Source organism: Neoarius graeffei, chromosome 12 (genome assembly GCF_027579695.1).
Source record: "Neoarius graeffei isolate fNeoGra1 chromosome 12, fNeoGra1.pri, whole genome shotgun sequence".
Lineage (NCBI taxonomy): Eukaryota > Metazoa > Chordata > Actinopteri > Siluriformes > Ariidae > Neoarius > Neoarius graeffei.
This window is the reverse complement of record NC_083580.1, coordinates 63,280,641-63,292,610: the sequence shown is the minus strand read 5'-3', so window position 1 is coordinate 63,292,610 and position 11,970 is coordinate 63,280,641. Positions and strand designations below refer to the sequence as shown.

At 41.7% G+C, this 11,970-nt stretch overlaps 1 protein-coding gene across 2 annotated transcripts in view; it reads left to right on the top strand.

Moving 5' to 3' along the window:
- The window catches only part of ppme1 (protein phosphatase methylesterase 1), a 47,337-nt gene that overhangs the window by 27,981 nt on the left and 7,386 nt on the right, over positions 1-11,970 (top strand). For both annotated transcript variants that reach the window (XM_060936179.1, XM_060936180.1), the window contains exons 11-12: positions 9,765-9,809; positions 9,908-9,972. In XM_060936179.1, coding sequence (XP_060792162.1) covers positions 9,765-9,809; positions 9,908-9,972 — 110 coding nt within the window. The remainder of the gene's footprint in view (positions 1-9,764; positions 9,810-9,907; positions 9,973-11,970) is intronic.

The following is an 11,970-nucleotide window of genomic DNA, read 5'->3' as shown; positions in this document are numbered from 1 at the left end:
TCTCCAAATTACCTTGTCACCTAAATTGAAGACACCGGATATCACTAATGACTTGTATAAAAGCCACCTTGCCACAGAATCAATCAGTTTGTCAGACTCCAAACTCTCCAACATGGGAAAGACTAAAGAGCTTTCTGTGGATTTAAGGGAGAAGATTGTAGACCTGCACAAGACTGGTATGGGCTACAAAACCATTAGCAAGAAGCTGGGCGTTAAGGTGACAACTGTTGGTGCAATTGTGCGCAAGTACAAGACTAACAACATGATCATCAATCGACCTAGGTCTGGGGCTCCAAACAAGATCTCACCTTGTGGGGTTTCCAGGATCATAAGAACGGTGAGAAATAGACCTAATACAACATAGGCAGAGTTAGCGGATGATCTTAAAGCAGCTGGGATCACAGTCACCAAGCAAACAGTTGGTAACACTTTACACCGCAATGGTCTAACATCTTGCAGTGCTCGCAAAGTCCCCCTGCTTAAGAAAGCACATGTGCAGGCCCGCCTGAACTTTGCCAATGAACATCTGAATGACTTGGAGAGTGACTGGGAGAAGGTGTTATGGTCAGATGAGACCAAAATTGAGCTCTTTGGCATCAATTCAACCCGTCGTGTCTGGAGGGAGAGACATGCTGCTTATGACCCCAAGAACACCATCCCCACTGTCAAGCATGGAGGTGGTAACATTATGCTTTGGGGGTGTTTTTCTGCACAGGGCACAGGGCTACTTCACCGTATCAATGGGAGGATGGACGGAGCCATGTACCGTAAAATCCTAAGTGAAAACCACCTTCCCTCTGCCAGGAAGCTTAAAATGGGTCGTGGATGGGTCTTCCAGCAGGATAATGACCCAAAGCATACAGCCAAGGCAACCAAGGAATGGCTGAAGAAGAAACATATCAAGGTCATGGAGTGGCCCAGCCAGTCTCCAGACCTGAATCCTATAGAAAATCTATGGAGAGAGCTGAAGCTCAGAGTTGCCAAGCGACAGCCACGGAATCTTGATTTAGAGGTCATTTGCAAAGAAGAGTGGACCAAAATTCCTCCTAATATGTGCAGAAACCTGGTCATCAACTACAAAAAACGTCTGACTTCTGTGCTGGCTAATAAGGGGTTTGCCACAAAGTACTAAGTCCTTTTGGCAAGAGGGTTCAAATACTTATTTTCCTCAATAAAATGCAAATAAATTAATACAAATTCTTTAAAGTCGATTTCTTGATTTTCTTTGTGATATTCTGTCTCAGCATGTTAGACTACACCTACCATTAATATTACAGACTGATCGAGTCTTTATTAGTGGCCAAACCAACAAAATCAGCAAGGGATCAAATACTTGTTTTCCCCACTGTGTGTGTGTGTGTGTGTGTGTATGTATGTGTGTGTATATATATATATATATATCACAGACACTAGTGCATCTCAAATAATTAGAATATTGTGAAAAAGATCCCCCCCCCCCCGTAACTTGATTCAAAAAGGTAAACTTTCATGTATTCTATATCCATTACACACACAGTGAAATATTTCAAGCCTTTTTGTTTTGATGCTTAATGGCTAATAGCTTATGAAAATCAGAAATCCAATATCAAATTATTAGAATATTTATGATCAGTCAAAAAAGGATTTACAATACAGAAGTGTCCAACATCTGAAAATTATGTTCATTTATAAACTCAATACTTGGTTGTGACTCATTTACCACTAGGGATGGCGAAAACTAAAAAAAATCTTGGCCGACCACCGAGCCTCATTAGCCAGTTAAAGTCGGTTAACCTATGAGTTTAAAATTCTAGAATTGGAATTATTACAGGGATGCAAACGGCGCGCCTTTTGGCGGATGCCACCCTCTCCACGGCTGAATCGCGCAGATCTGACCTTCCTTTCCCAAGGGGGGGCGTTGGAGCGTCCGACCACAACTTCATCAAAGCAAATTCTGCATATAAGCAAATGCCGCCACAGTCCACGAAACACAGGAAGTACAGGCACGAGAAGAAAACAGCAAATCAGAAAGCTGCACACGCCCGCGCCAAAGCCGCGCAAAATTTAATGTACAGTTTTATAAACTGATTGCGCAGCTTCCGCGCAAACGCGCACAGCCCCCCGATCCACTGCCCTCCTCCCACACCCCCCACGCCTCATGGACTGCAATGGCACCCGCCTATTTAGTCATTTTAATACAGAATCCACCTTGAAATTACAATCAGACACTCCAACGCGCCCCCCCCCCCCCCCCCCCCCCCCCAAAAAAAAAAAAACAACAACCGGATCTGCGTGATTAAAAAAAAAAGTCGGCATCTGCGCCTTTAGTTTGTGTGGAGAGATATGATCTGCAGTAACATGCATTGTTGGCTACAGACCGAAACATACTTTCAGAATGCACTGGCCAAGGCAGGACTAAACTCGATGTGCCTTCTAATAATAATTAAAAAAAACCAGAATAGTAATTTGTAAGCTAAAAAGCCTGTGTCTACACTTTCGCCGGGTGGCAGCTGGGCGGGACATGACTGAATGGGTGTTTCTGATTTATCAGCTGTCTTTAACTGGGGCGGGAGGGCGGGACATGACTGAATGGGTGTTTGATTTATCAGTTGTCGTCCTTACACGTATGGCATGCCCCAAGCGTTTACAACACGGAATTCCAGGTTCTCCGCTCCAAAATCGGCAGCTTCAAAACGATTGATTTTTTTTTTTTTTTTTTTTGTAATTCACATTTTTTTATTTTTTCCAAACATATACATAAGGACAATTACAACACCCAAACACAACATAGCCGCACAGCAGATCCCCCCTTCTTCCCCTCCCCCAGCACACATCACAATGCACAGTACCTTAGGTCAGTTAGTATTGTACCTCATTTCTCACTGATCCTCCCCTTTAATATATGTAAGGAAACTATCCCACATAGCAGAAAACTTTGACACAGAGTCTTTCACTTTAGCAAACATTAGTTCGTAAGAGGCTGTACTTGTCATGAGCTCGATCCAGTCCTTATAGCAAGGTGCACTTGTACTTTTCCATTTCCTTAAAATAACTTTGGCTGTAGTAAGGAAGCCTGCAAGAATTAATCCAAACTGTGCCTTTGTAAGATCAGCCGTTAGCACCGTTCGATCGCCGAGCAAGCAGAGCCGAGGTGAACCCGGCAAGGGCTGCTCCAACCACTCTTCCATAGTCCCAATCACTTGAGTCCATAAGGGAGAGACAAGTGGACAGTCCCACATGAGGTGTAGAAAAGTACCCCTAGAATTCTTACATTTCCAACATTCATCGCTATTGATTAGACCAAGTCGCTTAAGCCTAACAGGCGTCCAGTAGTATTTATGAATTATTTTGTAATGTACAAATCTTGTCTTAACATCTCTCACTGACCAACCCATGTTATGCACAATATCATCCCAAACACCTTGTTCCAATTCAAGACCTAAATCTTTTTGCCATATTAACCTCAGATTTTCATTTTTACCATACAGAGCATTAGCAGCCATGTTATAAAAAACAGAAGATGACTGCCCACACCTTGGAAACTTAAGGAAACTTTGCAGGACATTCTCATCCTGTCTTGTATTATAACCCATAGACAATACAGAACTTCGTAACTGAAGATATTTCCAAAAATCCCCCTTGTCATTTACATTATACCTGTCTTTGAGCCCTTGAAATGAAACAAACACTCCCTCCTCAAAAAGATCAGCAATAGTGGTAATACCCTTATCGTGCCATGTCTTCCAGAACACTGGTCTCTTCCCTATTTTAATTGCAGGATTGTCCCATATAGATGAGTAAGCCTGTTTGTAAGGACTCACTCCCAGCAATTTATGGACTTTTGTCCAGACATACCTGGAATGTTGAAATATGGGATTGACTTCTTGGGCATCTAGTAGTTTTTGAGACAAAGCATCTATGTATCTAAATGGAAAGGTCAGAGACCTCTCAATTTCTAACCATCCCAATTTTAAGTCACTCTGTGTCCAGTGCTCACACAGTCTGAACACTTCAAAGGAGATACTATACAGCTCCACATTTGGCAAAGCCAGTCCACCCTTTCTCCTAGTAGTAAATAATTTATTTAAACTAATCCTAGGCTTCTTTCCCTCCCACAAATACTCTTTAACCATATCATTATATTGCCTTATCAACGAATCAGGAATAGTCAGAGGCATCATCATGGAAACATAGTTGACCTTTGAAGAGACCATCATTTTAACTGTATTTATTTTACCCCACAAAGATAAATGTAACACTTTCCACCTATCAAAGCTGGTCTTAATATTCTGAAGAATTGGATTCACATTAATTTGTACCAATGTTTGGAAATCCATGGTCAACCTTATGCCCAGATATTTCATTCCTGATGGTATCCAAGTGAATGCAAACGCCCCAATATCTGCCTTTGAGCAACTACTGGACACCGGCATTACTTCAGATTTTTGCCAATTGATTTTATAGCCTGAAATTCTTGAGAAATTCTCAATAATATCCATAACCCCTGGAATAGAGGAGGCTGGATCTGACAACATCAGTAAGATGTCATCAGCATATAGAAACATCTTATGCATTTGCCCCCCTGCCAACACTCCCTTAACTTTTGAATCAGCTCTTATAGCGATTGCCAACGGTTCCACAAATAAGGTAAATAACAATGGGGATAATGGGTCCCCCTGCCTTGTGCCTCTTCCTAAATTAAAGAAAGGGGACATGATGCCATTTGTTAGAACAGCTGCCCGTGGTGCTGAATACAAAACCTTAACCCATTTGATAAATCCCTTCCCAAAACCAAAGGCCTGCAGTGTGTGTATCAAATACCCCCACTCTACTCTATCAAACGCCTTCATAGCATCCAGAGAAAAAGCAGCCACAGGAACATTCTCATCACGATTTATCCACATAAGATGTAATAGGCGCCTAAGGTTATCTGCAGAAGATCTACCCTTAACAAAACCAACCTGATCTCCATTAATGATTGTTGGTAAGACTTTCTCCAGTCTCATTGCCAATACCTTCGACAGAATTTTACAATCTACGTTCTCCAAGCTAATCGGCCTATAGCTACTTGGTGCATATGGGTCCTTATCTTTCTTCAGTAGAACAGTTATTACTGCGTCATTAAAGGTGGGAGGGAGTTTTCCCTCCTCAAATGCTTCTGTGAAAACCATTGTTAAAATGGGAGCCAATGTGTCAATATTGACCTTGTAGTATTCAGCCGTAAAACCATCAAGACCCGGTGACTTTCCAGATTTCATTGACAGAATGGCAGCTCTAACCTCTAATTCGTCTACAGGGGCATCCATCATATGCACTTGTGTTGGCGACACAACAGGGATCTCTATATTTGAAAAAAAATCTGTATACCTATCCTTATCAACAGGGATTTCTGATCTGTATAAGTCTTCATAGAAATTCTTAAATAACCCATTAATTTCTGCATTCTCTGTCAGCACCTCCCCTCTATCATTATTAATAGCTGGTATTAAGAGGCTAGCATCCTTCCTCTTCAGTTGTGAGGCCAACAATTTACTTGCCTTCTCACCACTCTCATAGAAGCTGGTCTTCAATCTGAAAAGGGCATATTCTGCCTTCTTATTGTAAATTTCATTTAGCTGAAATTTCAAGTTACATATTTCTTTAAATCGATGTTCACTATAAGATTGTGACAACATGGTTTCCTTACTTTTGATCTGGGATTCTAATTCCTTAATCTTCAAATAAGACATTCTTTTTAAATAACTTGACTTTGAGATAAAATGGCCCCTCATAAACGCTTTTGAAGCTTCCCATACACTTGAGATCTTCTCTGTTGAATCTACATTTTGCTCAAAAAAGCTCTTAAGGTGGGTGTCCATAAATGCCTTAAGTGTGGGATCCTGAAGAAATGACGCATTTAGTCTCCACCGACCTCCACTTGGCTTACTTGATTTCAGCTCTAATATCAACTCTACTGGAGCATGATCAGACAAAGCTATTGCTCCAATCTTGCACTCAGCTACAACCTCAGTCATTTTTCTTGAAACCAAGAAATAGTCTATCCTTGAGTATGATTTATGCACATGGGAGAAAAAAGTATATTCTTTTTCTCTAGGATTGACCACCCTCCAGATATCTATCAGGCCATGGTCTTTCATCATCAGTTGTATAGCTAACCTATCTCTTGGCACAGATTTATGATGTGTAGTTCGATCTATATAGGCATCCTGTACTTGATTAAAGTCACCAGCCATCACTATCTGAGCCTCTTCAAGTTCCCCAACACTCTTATTAGCCATATGAAAAAAGTCGCTATCATCTTTGTTTGGAGCATACACATTACAAATATTCATCTTCACTCCATCAATGGCAGCATGAATACAAATCATCCTACCCTCCTCATCTTTCTTCTGATTGAGCATTACTAAGTTTAATTTTTTGTGCACCAATATTGCCACCCCATTCTTCTTACTACTGTACGAACTGTGAAATACCTGTCCTACCCAATCACGTTTAAGCTTCTCTGCTTCTTTACCCTCCATATGAGTCTCTTGAATTAAAGCAATATCTGCTTGGTGAGACTTCAGATAGCTTAACCACTTCTTTCTTTTTATAGGATTCTGGGAACCATTTATATTCCATGTTATAATTTTAATCATTTTAGCCATTTGGTAATAATACATTGAACATTTGAAGGTGTGCCCACAGAGGGGAATACCCACCCACAATCCCAGCTGTGCAGACTATAATAAACAGAAGAAAGAAAAAAAAAAAAAAAAACCACACACACACAAAGCAACCCTAACACCCCCCACCCACATCTCCCAATACTTCTTTTTGCAAAAAAGAAATATCCCCACCCATACATGGTCCGTAAGGCGCAACAGCCAGATACCTCCAGACTCCACAAAACCCCCTTTCTGAATACTTGTTAGCAATAATTAACACGCCAACATTTCTTACTACAACTCCAAATTAGCCTCAACCTTTCTCTTGACAGCTATTACAAAACCACGCTGCCATTAGGCTATAGCTGTTTACATGAACATATAGGTAATCAAATGAAAAACTAAGGACCACTTTAGACCTCTGTGGGTCTATCAAATAGGCTACTCACAGTCATCTGGTTTAGCAAACCTATGCGCCCGCCCAAGTCCAAGGAATGAACACCAATTAAAATCCAAGGCTCATTAGCCCAGGACAAAAACAGAAATATATTGTAATCCTCAAACTTTGGCTCCGCGCAGTCCGCTTCCAGAAGAAAACAAGCGACATTTGCCACCGCATCTCCTAGCCCCGTTCAGCGTCGTCCACAGTTGCCAGCGCTCGTGCGTCACTCAAAAGCTCCAGTGCTTCACGTGGGTCTGTGAAGCTCACCTTTTCCCCTTTCCATGTAAAACGAAGGGTTGCAGGGAACGCCAGTGTGAAACGAATATTCATCTCGTGTAATTTCCTCCTTACTTCAGTAAACTGCTTTCTTTTGGCCGACACGTCCTTGGTCATGTCAGGAAAGACAGAAATGTTGGAATCGTCCCAATGTATCCCTTCACCTATGCGAGCCTTTGTTTTCACCGCCGTCATGACACGTTCCTTCTCCAGAAAACTCTGAAAGCTAACAATAACCGGGCGCGGTGGCTTATTCGGCTCAGATGTTTCAGAAAACACTCGATGCACCATTTGAAGCTCCGACTCGGCCACATTCACTCCCAAAGCATCAGTAAAAAAGTTCCTCACACGTTCACGCAGCTTTATCTGACTTCCTTTCTTTTCTTTCAACCCGAAGATTCGCACATTAAGACGTCTTTCCCTGTTGGCCATATCATTCACCCTCTCACGTAGCTCAGCGCACTCTTTGGCACTCGTTTTAGCCATCATCTTCCATTTGTCTCTCTCGTCTTCCAATTCTGAGATCCGACCCTCAGCCTCGCCCAATCGCTGGACAATAGATTCCACATCTGTCTTAATTTTACCTTGATTATTCTTGACACTTGTCACATCTGCTTGTAGGGTTGTTAGAGTACCACTGAATCGAGACATCTCCTCCATTGCTTTCTGAAGTGCTGCTTGCAGTTCGGCAAATCCAGGCGGTGCCTTGGCCATTTCTGAAGGCAACGCTGACCCGGAATCGGAGCTTTTGGCGGAGCTCTGTATGCTAGCATGACTAGCCCCTTGCTTAGCAGTGCGTGTTTTCGACGCTGCACTCATAATGGCCTAATATAACTTCACCAACTTATCCCCTACTAAACTTGTAGTGGTACTCCTGCCTCTGATGCAATATTTTCCCCTAAATTCTGGAGTCTATCGTGTCATAAAATAAATTTATTTTGGGGGTTTGACGGAGCAGCTCCCTCACACATCCATCGTGCTTCGCGATCCCACGTGACTCCTGATTTTTTTTTTTTTAACCGACAACCAAAAAAAAATTAACCGGTTGACGTTGATTCGGTCAACCACCGGTCAAACGGTCATCAGTTAACATCCCTATTTACCACGAATTATTGCATCAATGTGGCATGGCATGGAGGTGATCAGCTTGAAGCCCAGGTTGTTTGGGCTTCAGCTCTTTTTTTTTTTGGGTCGGGTGTTTCTCATCCTCCTCTTAACAGTACCCTGTAGATTCTCTATGGGGTTCAGGTCTGGTGAGTTAGCTGGCCAATCAAGCACAGTAATATCATGGTCACTAAACCATTTGATACTAGTTTTGGCACTGTGGGCAGGTGCTAAGCCTTGCTGGAAAAGGAAATCTGCATCTCCATAAAGCTTGTCAGCAGACGGTGGCATGAAGTGCTCTAAAATCTCCTGTTAGATGGCGGTGTTGACTTTGGACTCGATAAAACCCAGTGCACCAACACCAGCAGATGACATGGCATCCCAAATTATCACAAACTGTGGAAACTTCACACTGGACTTCAAACACCTTGAATTCTGTGCTTCTCCACTCTTCCTCCAGACTCGAGGACCTTGATTTCCAAATGACATGCAAAATTTACTTTCCTCTAAAAGGAGGACTTTGGAACACCTGAGCAACAGTCCAGTTCTTTCTCTCCTTAGCTCAAGTTAGACACTTCTAATGTCTCTGGTTCAGGAGTGTCTTGATATTAGGAATGCGACAGTTGTAGCCCCTTTCTCGAAGGCGTCTGTGTGTGGTGGCTCTTGATGCACTGATACCAGCCTCAGTCCATTCCTTGTGAAGCTCTCCCAAGTTAATGAATAGGCTTTTCTAGACAGTCCTCTCAGTGCTGTGGTCATCCCTGTTGCTTGTGCACCTTTTCCAGCCAGCCTTTTCAGCAACAACCTTCTGTGGCTTACCCTTCTTGTGGAGGGTGTCGATGATCATCTTCTGGACAACTGTCAAGTCTGCAGTCTTTCCCATGATTGTGATTGTGTGTACTGGACCAGACCGAGAGATACATGGTATTTACACTGTTGCACTCAGTCGCCAAATGACACACTCCTTTTGTGTTGGGGTTTATGTATTTAATTTTGCCCAGTAGGCCATAGTTGTCAAAATTAAAATAGAAAAAAAATGCTTGAAACATTAGTTTATGTAATGAGTCTAGAATACATACTAAATTTTCACTTTCTTAAATAATGGATAGAAAATATTGAACTTTTTCATGATGTATTCTAAATTGTTTGAGGTAGGTGTGTATAAATAAATATATATCTGTAAAAAAAAAAAAACTAGTTGCCACTTTGTCTTGTACAAATGTGAACAGAGATTTCAAACATTCCACAGTGGGGAAATAAAAATAATGCACTTTTTAAAAGAAATTACCCTGTGAATGTGTGTTGTTTTTCTCCAGGCGTTGACCGACTGGATAAAGACCTAACCATAGGACAGATGCAGGGTAGGTCTTAAGTAAGGAAAAAACACCAGGATAGTAATTGTCGTATAAAATGTTTTCGATTAGATCTGTACATTTCTGCCACTGTACCTCCCCCAAAGGAAAGTTCCAGATGCAGGTTCTCCCACAGTGTGGCCATGCTGTTCATGAGGATGCACCTGAAAAAGTATGTTTCATTTATTCTTTTGGTTACTGTTTTTACATAATTCTTCTGTTTCCAAGTTGCCAATAGGGTATTGAAAATTCCTTTCTATTGTTGTTTTCTGCAGTGCACACAAACTGCTTAACATCAGGGATGAAAGTCTTCCGGAAATACCCGGAAATCCAGATATTTGACAAAACTCTTGAAAATCTCCGGTTTTCCGAATGGAGACATTTATTTTTCGGATTTTTCGCGTTCCTAGACGCGGCGTAATACTTCGCATCGTCCTTGCTTGGGCGCGGTCCTCAAATAGCCCAAACATAGTTCATTGATTAAAGACAGGTGTTCTTTGTTAACGGAGCTCGTTAGGCACGCGCGCCCAAGGCACGCCTTCAGGTGCACGTGCTAAGGTGCGCAGGACTGACACCGTTCTGCGCAAGCGCAACACAATCGCACTAGAAAGCATGGTCAAGCTGCTAGTGTAGCTGCAGTCTTTTTAGTTGCGAATTACGAGCATTTCCTCGTGTTAATAATTTGCCATGTCAAAACAAGCAAAACTTTCCTCCTTCTTTCGATGTGAAGAGAGGTAAGCAATTTATTATATATATATATATTTTTTTTCCCCATCAAAGTTGCATTTTGTGGTTTCGAAGCTAAGTTTTAGTGCCGTTTCTAGAACACATCAAGAAAACGTGGAAGAAACAGCAATAATGGAGGAGCCGGTTTCTAAGCTACCTAAAACTAGCAATGGTAATTATTTTTTGTTACATAATGTACTCAGGCTGCCAGTCAGTGTGTGACACACACACACCCTATGCCCCTGATTTACATGAAAAATTTGGTATTCATTGGCTGTTTAAATTTACAGACAATACGAACTAATGTAAACAATTGGCTTCAGCTCGCATAAATATGAATTGGAAATTTTTAGTTCACTTTAGCTTATGCTAACGCACAACTCTACTAAAAGATTGATAAACGAGGCTCAATGTCCCCAACATTGAAACCTGAAAGCTTTAGAAACTCTAACACTACGTTCACACTGCAGGCTGAAGTGACTCAAATCCGATTTTTTCGCCCATATGTGACCTGTATCCGATCTTTTATTGACAATATGAACGACACAGATCCGATTTTTTCAAATCCGACCCAGGCCGTTTGGATATGTGGTCCTAATTCCGATTCCTATCCGATCTTTTCATATGCGACTTCAGTCTGAACCGCCAGGTCGCATTCATCCGACTTACACGTCATCAACAAGCCACAAACGTCACTATTCTGCGCTGAAGTAGGCGGCGGGTCTCTCAAAAAAATTTACAACAACATGGCGCATGGCATCAATGAGACTCTGCACCCACACATTCCTTTGAACGGAGGTTGCAGTCACTACCCCGCAGAACGCCTGAGCCAAAACCCTTGCCCTCTTCCTTCTCAACCTCCTCCTTAACATCAGGCTATTGTGCATGTTCTGGCTCCGTCGCAACAACAACTGCATCATCGCCAGGTACTCCATGCTGGCTACTGTCATACACAGGAAACTTTAGGTTACTTCCGTAAACACTGGCCATGCTCACTGCGTGTGACGTCGTCGTATCCTGCAATGCGCATGTGGAACACTTTTAGGTCGCTTTTCGTTCATACTGAGGATCACATACAAGTCGCATATATTTGTTAATGTGAACGACCTCACAAAAAAATTGGATTTCACAAAAAAATCGGAATTGAGCATTAAGCCTTGCAGTGTGAACGTAGTGTAACAGACCTTTACTTTTCAACAGTACTGTTTTGGGATTTTGCTGAGTTTACCTTCAACTGTCTTTTTTTTTTTTTTCCAAAGTAATGAACTGTGTAGCCAGGAAAATCACCACGTTTTCTAAATACACTCCTGAAAATTACTCATTAACTAGGGGAATTAAATTTGATATTTTTGACGTTAATCATTAATGTACATGAAAGAAAAAGGCTTAAAAGTTATAACTTGTTTTAGTGAAAATAAGTACTAAAATGCACGATAATGCAGGG